Source organism: Cydia pomonella, unplaced genomic scaffold (assembly GCF_033807575.1).
Source record: "Cydia pomonella isolate Wapato2018A unplaced genomic scaffold, ilCydPomo1 PGA_scaffold_202, whole genome shotgun sequence".
Lineage (NCBI taxonomy): Eukaryota > Metazoa > Arthropoda > Insecta > Lepidoptera > Tortricidae > Cydia > Cydia pomonella.
In genome coordinates, this window is record NW_026907842.1 from 165,331 (window position 1) to 178,550 (window position 13,220).

General features: G+C 37.6%; 2 protein-coding genes across 2 annotated transcripts; one reads left to right on the forward strand and one right to left on the reverse strand.

The window, feature by feature from the left end:
• Positions 1–715: 715 nt before the first annotated feature.
• LOC133533728 (cuticle protein 7-like) lies at positions 716–2,767 on the forward strand. The gene is made up of 4 exons (XM_061872762.1): positions 716–1,237; positions 1,610–1,837; positions 1,926–2,092; positions 2,597–2,767. The coding sequence occupies exons 1-4, from the start codon at positions 1,226–1,228 to the stop codon at positions 2,667–2,669; spliced, it is 480 nt and encodes a 159-aa protein (XP_061728746.1). The 5' UTR covers positions 716–1,225; the 3' UTR covers positions 2,670–2,767.
• Positions 2,768–5,819: 3,052 nt separating this feature from the next.
• LOC133533727 (cuticle protein 8-like) lies at positions 5,820–7,034 on the reverse strand. The gene is made up of 4 exons (XM_061872761.1): positions 7,005–7,034; positions 6,522–6,770; positions 6,109–6,275; positions 5,820–6,016 (listed from the first exon to the last, which is right to left on the reverse strand). Exons 1-4 carry the CDS (start codon positions 7,014–7,016, stop codon positions 5,944–5,946), a joined length of 501 nt encoding a protein of 166 aa, XP_061728745.1. The 5' UTR covers positions 7,017–7,034; the 3' UTR covers positions 5,820–5,943.
• Positions 7,035–13,220: the final 6,186 nt, after the last annotated feature.

Consider the following 13,220-nt stretch of genomic DNA (forward strand, 5'->3'; position numbering starts at 1 on the left):
AGGTGGTGACTTGCCAACTCACAATATGGGTCCCCGAAAACGGCCGCTCGCACGGAGCGACAAGGGGACAACATTGCGTGAGCGGCTCAGGGTGTGGAGAGATGTACGCCGCTTTCTACCCAGTGGCTGTAAGCAGCCACTGTGCCAACTCGCGTCTTATGCAAATTTCACTTCCACCCTGCGAGCTTATAGCTCTGACACCCCACCCTGGACGGCCGGTAAAGGCAAGCCAGAGGTGAGTGTCCTGCGGCCCCTGCTCAGTGTTCACTCCAGCCGGCCAATCAAGGCAAGCCGGAGAGGGACCTGGCCGACTCTCGGGGGTATGGGACCCAAGACACGTCACTTCCCATTCAGCTCGCCACAAGCTGCCCTGGGGGCTTATTATTATTATTATTTAAGGTCTGTGTTTTTACTTAATAAAATAAAATTAACTAAAACAATCTTGACCACAATAAATATCTTAGTTAACACCTTTTACTCCTGCTAGCTATACTGAGACCGTATAGCTGCACATAAAAGTCCACCAAGCCGAAACGCTTTGAGCCGTGAGAAAAATATATGTAATACCTATACCTAATAAACATATATGTAGAAAAATATATCTTACTATATTCCGGTTGTGGCCAAAAATGGACCCTAAACAAGGGGCTCACTTAACCATCTACAGTTACCCTCATCTCATGTATAAATATTTATATTGTGTATGTTTGTATAGGGTCTTAAGTATATGAGATTGGTAACAATACAATGCTACGATACTGATGAAGCTGATTTGATGATGTTGATGTAGACCGAAGGTGGCCATAAAAACTGATTTTGGGCTACCTGGACTCGCCACGATGAGTAACTGATGACATACAATACAATAGGTACGCTTTATTGTACACCTCATACAGTTAGGCTCTCTTAGATTAAATTATTAATCTTGTTCACCCTTATACAATACCCGCTAATTATTACAAAACAATAAAAGGCATAACTTTGCTCAATTATTAGGTAGATACTCGTACAATAACCCGGCAGACGCTGAAAGCCACACCGGACACAATGATTAACCGCTTCACATTATTATCGGAACTGTGACCTTGGCGTCATGTCAGAGCTACAGAGTCAAGGTGCACACGCATTTCGCCGCCCCACCGCACGCACGCGCATGATCTATAAAACCTATACAACTGGACTGTCGACACCAATCAATAACTGATTGTTAAACAATACACCCAAAATGTTCAGCAAAGTAAGTGTGTTGGCATTAATTCTGAAGTATTATTAATTTGAAACAATCAATATATATAAATAACACAATTATTTATTCGTCAAAGAATTTCCATGTTCATTTTTGAACTATATTAATATGGAGAATCACCTTTTGTTATTTTTGGTACCAGTTAAAATAAAATAAGTAATAATAGCATAATAATTAATTCATTGGTATTGGTAGTGTTAACATAACGACTGAAACGGATTTTACGGCAATTATTATTTGATTTATATTAATATTTACATTCTACCATTACACTTTTTAATAAAGAAAAATATCTAATAAAGAAATCGAAACTTCAGAATGTACAAATTACACAGATAAGCAATAAAAATTAAATATTTTTAGATCGTAGCTTTCGGCGCACTCCTGGCTGCGGCCAACGCCGGCCTCCTCGGCCATGGCCACGCTGTGTCTTCCCAAAGCATCGTCCGTCACGACGAGGGTCATTATGCCCCAGCTCACTATGCCGCCCCGGCTCACTACGCCTCGGCTCACTACGCCGCTCCCGTAGTCCACGCCGCCCCTATCGCGCACTACGCCCCTGTTGCTCACTACGATCATCATGACGAATACGTAAGTTTTGAAGTCGTTTGGATGCTATTTATTCACATAGAAGACGCTTTTTAACGGCGACGAATTTAATAATTGCGATATATTCCAGGCTCATCCCAAATACGACTACGCGTACTCCGTAGCTGACCCGCACACCGGCGACCACAAGTCGCAGCACGAGTCCCGTGACGGCGACGCCGTGCACGGCTTCTACGAGCTGGTGCAGCCCGATGGCTCCGTGCGCAAGGTCGAGTACACCGCCGATGACCACAATGGGTAAGACAATATTTATTAAATATTGTACGGTCTTAGGTCACTGAGAGAAGTAAAAGAAAAATAAAGAACACTTAATATACCTATTTACATACCTACGTGTCTAACTAACTTAAGGTCAATGCGACCAACTGAGGTTGTCATACGGGAAATTCCGTTTACGAGCGTATATTTTTATCAATTGTTATCTACAGAACACCAGGGTGCCTAGCCAAGTCAATTGCTTGTGTTACGATAACGAAACGCTTTATGTCTCTCTATCACTCTTCCATATTTGTAGTTGCATTTAGTACGCAACGGAGCGTAAACGATTGCCATGTTGGTTACGCACCCAGTTGCTTTAGACTGCTAAATTATTAGATACTTCGCGTTTTAAAAAAATCGCCCTCGTCTACAGAATTTGACCGCGTTGACCTTGGTTATCCCAGCGCTTGTTCAACTATGTATGAAAATTAACCTGACAAACACTGACGTATAGCATATTTTTAAAATGCTGCTATTTTCCAGTTTCAACGCTGTGGTTCACAACTCAGCCCCCTCTATCCACGCCGCTCCCGCCCACGATTATCACCACTATTAAATTACATTGAGGAATGACTGCCTTATGTTATTTGTTTGGACGCTATTTATATGTTGGTATGTGTGTGAAAAACTTGTAAATAAAGTATTATTTAATTATATTATTGTATGATTACATGAAAAAAATATTAATCGCTTCTCATTATATGGTTATCCCATCCCAGCATATTATATTAAGTACAAAACCTAGGTATTTGTTGAGCAAAGGCCAACTATGGTGAAGCCAACGAAGAAGTAAAGGGTCATGACTGTCATGAGGTTCATATGTATATTCGTATATCAAACTCGTAAAGCACTAAACGGCTGAAACGATTTGGTGATAAATGTGTATGCGATTATTCGTAAGAACACAAAATAGAAAATTATACAAAACAGAAACATAAAAAAGAGAAAGTGCCACGAAATGGTCTCATCTCAGCATGTTGCTGGCGACTGACAGCGCTGATCTTCCGATGAGACCATCCGGTGATTCAATCATGACATGATGACAGGTAACAAATAATTAATATACTACATACAAAAGACAAACATAGCAATATGTTAAAATACATTACAATAACTATAATTATGGTTGAATTGTTATATCGGGCCAAACTCATTACGCCTGAGATTACAACTACTCGCATCCAAGCCATAATTGTTATAAAAAAAAAACAACTAGCGCCATACGGCAGCTACGCGAACTAATCTAAAATGACAAAGAGATAGGTCGATTTCATAAGGACAAAATAAATACTTGATCGATCTTAAATTAAAATAAAATCAGTCTTACAGATTTGACTTCATGCATGTAAAAAACCGAGCAAGTGCGATTCGGACTCGCGCACGAAGGGTTCCGTACCATTATTTATAAAAACGGCCAAAAAATTATGTTTGTTGTATGGGAGCCCCCCTTAAATATTTATTTTATTCTGTTTTTAGTATTTTTTGTTATAGCGGCAACAGAAATACATCTACTGTGAAATTTCAACTGTCTAGCTATCACGGTTCATGAGATACAGCCTGGTGACAGACGGACGGACGGACGGACGGACGGACAGCGAAGTCTCAGTAATAGGGTCCCGTTTGACCCGTTGGGTACGGAACCCTAAAAATGGTGCAAGGAGATAGAAAGGTGATATTTATTAGAACTATCGAAAACAACTGAAAAACTTGAATCAATACAGATAAAACACACAAATATATGTATTAATATACTACTACATAGTTCATACATATTCAATAATATGTACCTAATGTATAATGATGGACGCTACTCGAACTCTTGTTTCAGCAGATACTTATTGCTTGAAAGCTAACTTCCTCGGGCTTGTCTTATACTGAGAGGGAACGAATTCCAAAGACGACTCGCCTGGACAGCAAAGGGGTTAGACATAAACCCAGTGCGATGAGCAGGAATTGAGAGTTTGTGAACACAAGATGTACGCAGCTCACAACCGGGACGAGGGGTGTCAAACAGGAACTTAATTTTTAGATATCCAGGAGCAGAAAGCTGAAACAAGATTGAAAATAGGGTACAAAGTATTCGAAGCGATCTACAGGGGATGGAGAGCCAGTTGAGCTGGGGGCGGTAAAAGGTAATACGATCGTATTTACGCAAGCCAAAGATAAACCGTATGCTGTTATTGTAACATTCATTGTGCACTCATCACCATAATTAATAATTGGCAAAATCAACGCCTGTACCAGCATCTTTTTGGTGCTCAGTGGGAGATTTATTTAAATTTGTATAGTCCTTAGATTGCCTGAAACCTTCCGACTCACACCAACTAGCTGGCCGCTCATGCAAAGGGTAGAATCAAAAATTCATCCCAAATTATTAGCTTTAGTGCACACGGGTATGAGAGACTCATCAAACAGAATCGGTACAGTACAACTGTTATACTAAGCATAGAAATCTGGCGCTGGCTGACCAGAATTATGGCTTGACACTTTGCTAAATTAACACAAATGCCAAAACAGCTCCACCATTTATCAATTTAGATCAGCGGTTAGCAATGAAATGGTAGTGTTAATATCGATATACTGTTATCTTTAACCGAAAAGCTACTCCCGCGAAGGTATCACATGTTAGTTCGTACTGGTAGGGTTTTTTCACCCCTTTGATTCAAATGTTGCACACCCTTCTGCTGGGATAAATATTTTCATATGGATATTTACATTTCCCTTATATGTTTGAAACATGGCCTCGCGCTTAGTTTCGGAATATTTACTTTTTTCTTGATTTGCAAAGTTTTTTTTTTTTTACTCAACACTTCTTTCTTCACTCAAGGTTGAATATAATCAATTAGTTAATTTACATAATTTTCTTTGTGCATAAGTTGATGAATTAATATTACTATTAAAATCTAATATGTGGATACCGCACATACTCTCATTCTATAGCCAGCCAAAGCTATAGCCAACACGTAGCCGCTGCGTGTGTAGGACGCAGACAGAGGCAGCACTCACCAGGCTGTAAAGATTATTGAGAGTTAATGCAATGTAAAATATACTAGGCCACTGGGTAAAAGCGATAGGTTACGGTACCTATCCAATTTTATCTCTGGCAGACGGTGACTCACCCTCTATCTCCATAAGATGGACCCCCATAAAAAGTGATATCAAAGATGGCCCAAGGGCAACACCGGTACAGAGGGTTGGGGGTAGAGAAGTGTCACTGGACTTAAAACATATAGCCAACTCGCCACTTATGATTGCACATCATGTGCCACAAAATGGCTCGTCCAGGAGCGCTCAGGTAGACTCACAACACTACTCTCCAGCAGCTCGCCACAAGCTGCAACGCGTTGAATGATTGTTCTGGTGAAACGCGAGAGCGATTGGGTCTTCAAATCCCCATGTTATCACAAATTGTAAAAATAATAGAGTTGTTAGGTAATAATTTTAATTTTATGTAATAATTGTATGTTTATAAAGTTGGAAATGCCTAGAAAGTAACCAATTCAAATAATTATTAAAGTAAGTAATGTTCAAATTCGTAAAATATGAATTAAGAACCAATTCACTTTATTTTCAAGGCGCCTCCTTAAAATGATGCAGATTTTGGAATCTATTGGTATCATATTTTACAAATTGAAACTTTAAGTTTTCCAATATTTTTTAGCTGGCTATTCATCTAGCCTAGCTACAAACCCACGAATGGACGAAATACTATAAAATCATACTCTCATTTATTTTATAAAATCATGATTCATTTGCTTACAGACTTCTCACACTCACATATTTACAAAATATAAATAGTTTTGAAATAAATAACTCGACGCTTATTCCTCTCAATAATGATGGTAGTCATGGGCTGGGGCGGCGTGGATGGTGGGGGCTGAGTTATGCACCACAGCATTGAAACTGAAAAAAAAAACATTAATTACTGGCTGACGAATAATATTGGATAGAACGTTTATGGAGCGTAGATAAATTATTTAAAAAAAACTATATACCCGTTGTGGTCATCAGCGGTGTACTCGACCTTGCGCACGGAGCCATCGGGCTGCACCAGCTCGTAGAAGCCGTGCACGGCGTCGCCGTCACGGGACTCGTGCTGCGACTTGTGGTCGCCGGTGTGCGGGTCCGACACCGAGTACGCGTAGTCATATTTGGGATGAGCCTGGAATATGTTTCAATTAATGTTATTGCCTTTCAATTATATGTACCATACGTGTATTCTATGGCATGTCTATTTTCTTCATTCTTATAGTACTTAGCCCAAATAGTATTTATTGCCAGGGCAATATAATGGAGAGCTTTTTAGTTAAGTACCTATCGTGTTTAGGCCACGGAGCTTGCTGAATTGCCTAAGTAAGGTACAAAATCTCGAAGAAATTGGAATGCTTTATTATAATAATTTGCTTACGTATTCATCATGGCCATCGTAATGAGCGACAGGGGCGTAGGCAGCGATAGGGGCAGCGTAGTGAGCAATAGGGGCGGCGTGGACTACGGGAGCAGCATAGTGGACCGGGGCGTAGTGAGCCGGGGTGGCATAGTGGGCTGGGGCATAGTGGCCCTCGTCGTGGCGAACGATGTTCTGCGAAGACACAGCGTGGCCGTAACCGAGGTGGCCAGCGCTGGCCGCGGCCAAGAAAGCGCTGAAAGCTACGATCTAAAAAGAAAAAAAAAATACACGTGCAGGTATTTTATAAGAAAATATGGAATTGAAAAAGAAATAATCAAAAAGAAAGTAAGTAGATATTGTGTGGTAGTTTGGTAAATATAATACTTAATTGTGTTTTTTTTAACTGTTGTGTAACAAACACATAGTGATAAAATTTATTGTTCTATATATTTGTATTCGTTTTATTTTTGTTTTTTTTAAATATCATGCCTGTACGCTTACTTTGCTGAACATTTTGGCTGTTTTGCTATCTGCAATTGATTGATGTCAATGGCACAGTGGTAAGGTTTATATATTATGTAGATCACGATAACGCTGCGGCGCGCGCGGTGGGGCGGAGAAATGCGTACGCGCCTTGACTTTGGCGATAATGCGTGCTTTGAGACTTAAGAATAGGATACAGGCCAGGATGTGGAACTTACAAATTGTGTCCCGTGGAGTAGAATTTGTCTGAAAACTACTTAAGTACTCGTCCATATATTAGTCAGCCAATCGGTTAATCAAATCAAAAATAATAATAAAAAACATATAGACCATTTTTGTCATTGTTTACGTAGTTGCATATGATAAACTGAAGATTACATTAGAAATGAAAGTCTATTATTGTAGCATTGGTGCAATTTATAAATGTATATATACAATGTGTTTGTCCACGTATAGTACGATGAATTTTATCGACAAATTACCCCCCATACCTATGTTATTTCTCTACCATTTTAAAACTGCACCCCTTCAAAGTGTCATGTTGCCAAACACGATTGCACTTGGTTAATGTACCATTATCTGTTCATTTACCTATCGCACATTAAAAAAATTGAAATCATTCAATAGCTTATGAACTAGGGCATTAATTTCAAGCATAAATGTTACAGAAAATTTTCCACAATTACTCGAGTATTAATAATAATAATAAATCTTTATTCACTTAAAAAACCTAACAGAGTGTAGTGTCGATATTATGTTATACTAGATACAGAAAAGCTTATAATAAGGTTTGTAATGGTTTCACCAGGGTCCAGCTTTTGTCTCCCAAACTAGGTCAGAGCCTGTGACTCGGGCGTCAGCGATTCCTCCGCTAAAGGTTACACAATAGTGGCAGCAAAAATAAAATCTATTATAACAAATGTCAATTGATAACAAAGATAAGCGTACTAGTAATTTTATTCTCTCAGATTTTGTAGGATATATACATGTCTGTTAGCAAGCTGCATGCATGAACGGTTGGCAAGTAGTTAACATAATATTTATTTGATGTATTTCTCGGTTGTATTTATCAGTAAAACCTATTCAAATTATTCATATTGAAACTATTCAAATTTAGAAATAAAGTTAACTACCGGCAATTTAAAGAAATATAGTATGATTCGCGCATTTATTATGCAATAATACATTTAAGAAAAATAGAGCCTTTAAAATAGGTAACGGTTATTCTAATATGTCACCATTACATATATATCCGCATGTTTCAGACTTGAGGGCCTACTGCGAACCACGTTCGACGTGTTGCATCTCTGTCGCACTTATGAATTTGTACGTTATACGCATACGAATTTGCTAGTCGGTCAGTTTATATCATGTAAATTACGTGGGCATTTTTCCTCGCAGCGTGACCAAACACGCGAGATAAAAAAAAATGCGTGGACAAACATATGCTAACTATTCCTTCCAAAGATCTATGAAGTGTACCCATAAGATAAACAAAGTCTAAGAAAAAACCGTGTCTCGGAAAATCAAGAAAATGTGAAAAGGTGGCGCCATACCTTTGGCCTGTACCCGTGTAGATGGCGACACCGATTGGTATTTAACAATTTTAACACATATCAGTGAAAGAACATGGGTCAAAGTCATATGGCGTTCTAAAAAAAATAATCCTGTGTCGAAAGATGGCAGTAAATTTACTGTAACTTCAAAATTTAGTATGACAATGCCTCTATACACTCAACTCTCTTTGATCCCTACTTGCTAAGATTATACATGCAAAATTAACTCTGTCTATCTGTTACCTCTTCGCGTTTTAAAACGCTGATCCGATTAAGTTGAAATTTTGTATGGAGATTATATGTGGCCCAAAAAAGGATATTGGATAATTCTTATCGATCATCATCAACATTCCACGCAGACGAAGTTGCGGACAACAGCTAGTGCCTTAATAAAAAAATATCAAAAACCTCGTATCGAAATTATTTAGGTATCAGGATAAAAAATTACTCGCGTTAGACAGGCCCGGGGCCGGGCCGGGGCGTCCGACACTTCGTTTTCAATGACGGGTGACCGGTAATCTCGCGATGCTTTGTAAGTATATAAAACGAAGTGTCGGATGTCTCGGCCCAGTCCCGGGCTGGTCTAACGTGAGTCACCCTTTACCTATGATTTGAATTATTTGTTAGTACAGTACAATAATCCATCGAAAGTGTCTCAATACCACTGACCAGTTTTCGTAATTGTCATCATAAAATACATTCATGTATTATATCCAAAATTTGTGAGTAAAGTAAAACTGAAGGCTCATTACGTAATGCTGATGTAAAATATAAACTCCATTTCATCCAGTTACACAATCTCTTAAAACCTCGATTGTTAATTACTTCCAGATCCTAAAGCCATATTGGTGAAAACAATATCAATAATTGTTAGGTAAATCTGCCTAAAATCCAATCTTATAAACACATCGTTGTATGCATCTTTCGGCCCGGCCCAATTCGAACTTTAAGATTCGTTATGTCATTGTCACAAGCGACGTTTCTGCAAACATAAACGTCACTTTTGACACTGCATTTTTGACGTATCTTAAAGTTAGAATCGGCCTGTTTGATATTATTTCTTATGTCTATGTCCTTGGCCCTTGGGTCTACCATTCAATATCGGTTCTATACAGAAATGGGGCATATACTAAGACATTTTATACAAATGTGTCGTTTGAAATAATCTGTTTTGGACTTTGTCCAGTCACTCATAAAAGCGATTAGAGTCGGACCAAGCCTACTCTCTGTTTGGCATTTACAATGTCATCAATAATGAAAATTTTCTTGAAAATATGACGTTTATAATGACACTTCCACACTTTGTCCTGTTCAAGTCTGTGCAAAGCTATCTTGGACGGACTCTAAAACAAGTTCACCAAACGGTGGGTCCGAAATAAAGATTTACTTAGTTAAAGTATTAATTTTCCCAGAAATAAGTTTGAAAACCTTGACTTTATCACGTACACCGACGAAAATGGAAACATTGTAAGTATTTATATTATAATTCAATTTCCGGAAGCCCCTTTTGGCAAGCGTTAAACAAATTTCATAATCGAAAAATACAATGCAGTTCTCAATTTTGGCATTGACGCTCACGAGAAGTTTTTAAACTGTAAGAATATGAACAAGTAAAAAGTTTATTTATTTTAACGTATATGACGGTCAAATTGAAATCGTTAACACCCGGTCTGTTTTCCTCATATGTAAATGCTACAAATTATAATTCGAGGCGACAACTATTAAGGTAATGGCAAGCGATGGGACTTTGTCACATCACTACGAACTGCCCACATCCCTTCAGACTGGAAAACCAAAATTTAAAGAAGACCAACTTCTGATCTTAATTTGCTGCCTTCTCAACTTTTCCTTCCTCATATAAGATCAATTTAAATTAATAAATTTGTATTTATTAATTTTTTTATAAAAAAATGAATATAAATTCGACATTTTTGTACAAATTAGCTAAGCCCCTCGGTAAGCTCAAAAAGGCTTGTGTTGTGTTATTCAGACAGAGATTAATGTAATATGTAAATACTCAAATACATAGAAAACACCCACGACTCACGAACAAATATCCGTGCTCATGCCCTCGCCGGGATCCGTACCCAGTCTAGACCGCTCGTCGATTCATTCGTCATAGTAAATAATCATTAATTTTAAATATTCATCTTATGCGTATCGTTTGATGTGGGTACAAATAGTGCTCTAGTCCATGACAATACAGGACATTCATTTATGAAATCTCCCAATAGGAATTATAGAAGACTTGTCAAGAAATAAATTTGTATACCTGATCATTTCGATGATTGCGCGTTGATCCACGTGGAATTGGAGCAATGTAAGAACATTAATCATGGGACACTCAGGAGACGAGAGCAGGATCAACACTAAGCATACAGTTAATTACAAGCTACGGTTTCATACCATTATTATAAGTGTTATTAACATTTTTATTTCGTGTTGAAAACAAAAATAAATTTTGAGACACGCATGGAATCATGCCGTTCTCATTTATATGAAAACTCCCTTTAACTTACATTTCCATCCTAACCTGTGTAGTGTAACTTTAATCTGCATCTCAAAACTTCCAGTCGCCATAACTTCATCATTTTTATTAACATTCCATTCCCTTTTAGAAATTTGGAGTACTTAATCGTAAATGGTTTTTTTTAACAGAGAAAAAATACAAAAAAAAAATTATTATATGTAAATGCTACTTTTTTATCTTTATTAATTAGGTGTTGTATGGTGACCATGATTGTAGAGGATAAACTATTACATACCGAAAATTAAAAAGCGGCCAAGTGCGTGTCGTGCCACGCATAATGGAGGGTTCTGTACCTTCTTAAGATACAATTCGTTTCTGGAACGATCTCCCTCTCCGATACGATAAGCTCAGAGCAAATTTTCCTTAAAAGGCTAATTACGTAAATACTTTTCGGACGTACACCAACATTGTTAGACAATATGACGGTTTTAAATGGGTACAATATTTCAAATATATATGTGTAGGTATGTATATATGTTTGTATTAATATACTATGTATTTATGCATGTTTATTGATAATTATAATGTTTAGATAGTGACTTTTATCTCTGTTTCTGTTTGGCCCAATGGTTGACTGGTAGAAAATGCCTTAAGGCATTAAGTCCGCCATTTGTACTTTTTTGTATTGTGCAATAAAGGTTAAATAAATAAATAAAAAGGCAAGGCAAATGGACGTATCTTCGCGGCACTTACGTCGTTTTAATAAGAAAATATAACTTTTGGAAAACACTCATTAATGGCTCCACCAATTATATTCAAAAAACATTTTTGGAAAGTAATTATCAAGTTTTTTTTTCCACATTTTTTTTCTTCAAATTATTGCACGTTCAGGTCAGAAGTTAGAGGGGTGTGAGACTCAATAATTTTTTCTTCCAAGAGTTTTCACAAAATCTAAATACGTATTTACTAACCTAAAGACCTATCGAATGATGTGCCACACTTTTATTATACATGCAGATGGACGAATATCACGAAATTATAAAGGTTTCGTTTTTGCCATTTTGGCTACTGTTGCGAACGTAACTTTTTATTTGTATAAATTCAATATACAGGGTGATTTCGGGGTCGTGGAGCAAGAGAACTATACATCGTACAGAATTCAAAGACGAGCCTAATGATGTTGCTAATTATTTATTATCACCAATAATGATGATTATTTTTCAGATGACCAGTAGAAAAAAAAACATTTTTGTATATAATTTGGTCACCCTACTCAATGTGACGTCTTGTCGCTTTCCATACAGCGTATGTCAAAGTAGTGACCATGATTACTTAGTATAAGATTAATTTTACTTAAAAATAAGAAAAAAATCACTAATTATATTTTAATCGAATACTACCATATGATAATGTGGATCATTTACAGAGTTAGAAAAAGTGCTTCTGGATCACGATCCAGAAATCACCCTGTATTCCTAATGCAGTAGCCGTCGGGCTCGGCTAGGCTTTTTCAAAAGCACCAATAGGAGCTATCCACATATACTACAATTTAATGGATCTCATGATATTAAGTATTTTCCCTATAGATCCAATTTTAACTGTCAACATAAAAATTTAGAACTAAGAAGATAAACAAGTCTCACTAGATCCATGTTGGATCTATAGAGAATGAAGGTTTGTATCGCGGCCAATTAGAAGCACCTAAACTTAAAACACCTTTTTTACTGTTCAATTTTGCTAAATCACTCTTTCATCATCTTCCATACTATCAACCACCACTTTCTGCACATAACCGTTTTGACAAGAACCCCTTTGTAATCCAGTACCTTTTGGAAAATTATAACTTCACTACAAAACCGAGTTGTCGTGATTCTTACCTGCACGGCGGCTACATTTACGGAACCCTAAGAATCAGGAATTTTAAGGTTTGGTTGTTTCACTTAAATGCGATGGTGAGCGGTGCCTTAATATTAACTGAGTGTGTAGGGTGGGTCTTGCTCAGTGGCCACGTCTCCTGAATCACCTATATTAAAAACAATAAATCTGTTAGGGGTTGACAACATTACAATAGTAAACATGTTACATAATAAGCAAGTATAATGAAACGTTGCGACCCCCCTAACATAGCAGGTCATAAACTGTCCATATGTATTAATTTGACCTTCTGTCAGGTCTTAATTGTTTCTTCTGTAAACCACAAGGCCGTGA

Excerpts from the sequence above, each read along its gene's own strand:
- LOC133533727 (XM_061872761.1), bottom strand. Across the intron at positions 6,276-6,521 it reads ACGATGGCCATGATGAATAC|GCTCATCCCAAATATGACTA; the intron begins GTAAGCAAATTA and ends AACATATTCCAG. Across the intron at positions 6,017-6,108 it reads ACCGCTGATGACCACAACGG|TTTCAATGCTGTGGTGCATA; the intron begins GTATATAGTTTT and ends TTTTTTTTTCAG.
- LOC133533728 (XM_061872762.1), top strand. Across the intron at positions 1,838-1,925 it reads ACGATCATCATGACGAATAC|GCTCATCCCAAATACGACTA; the intron begins GTAAGTTTTGAA and ends GATATATTCCAG. Across the intron at positions 2,093-2,596 it reads ACCGCCGATGACCACAATGG|TTTCAACGCTGTGGTTCACA; the intron begins GTAAGACAATAT and ends GCTATTTTCCAG.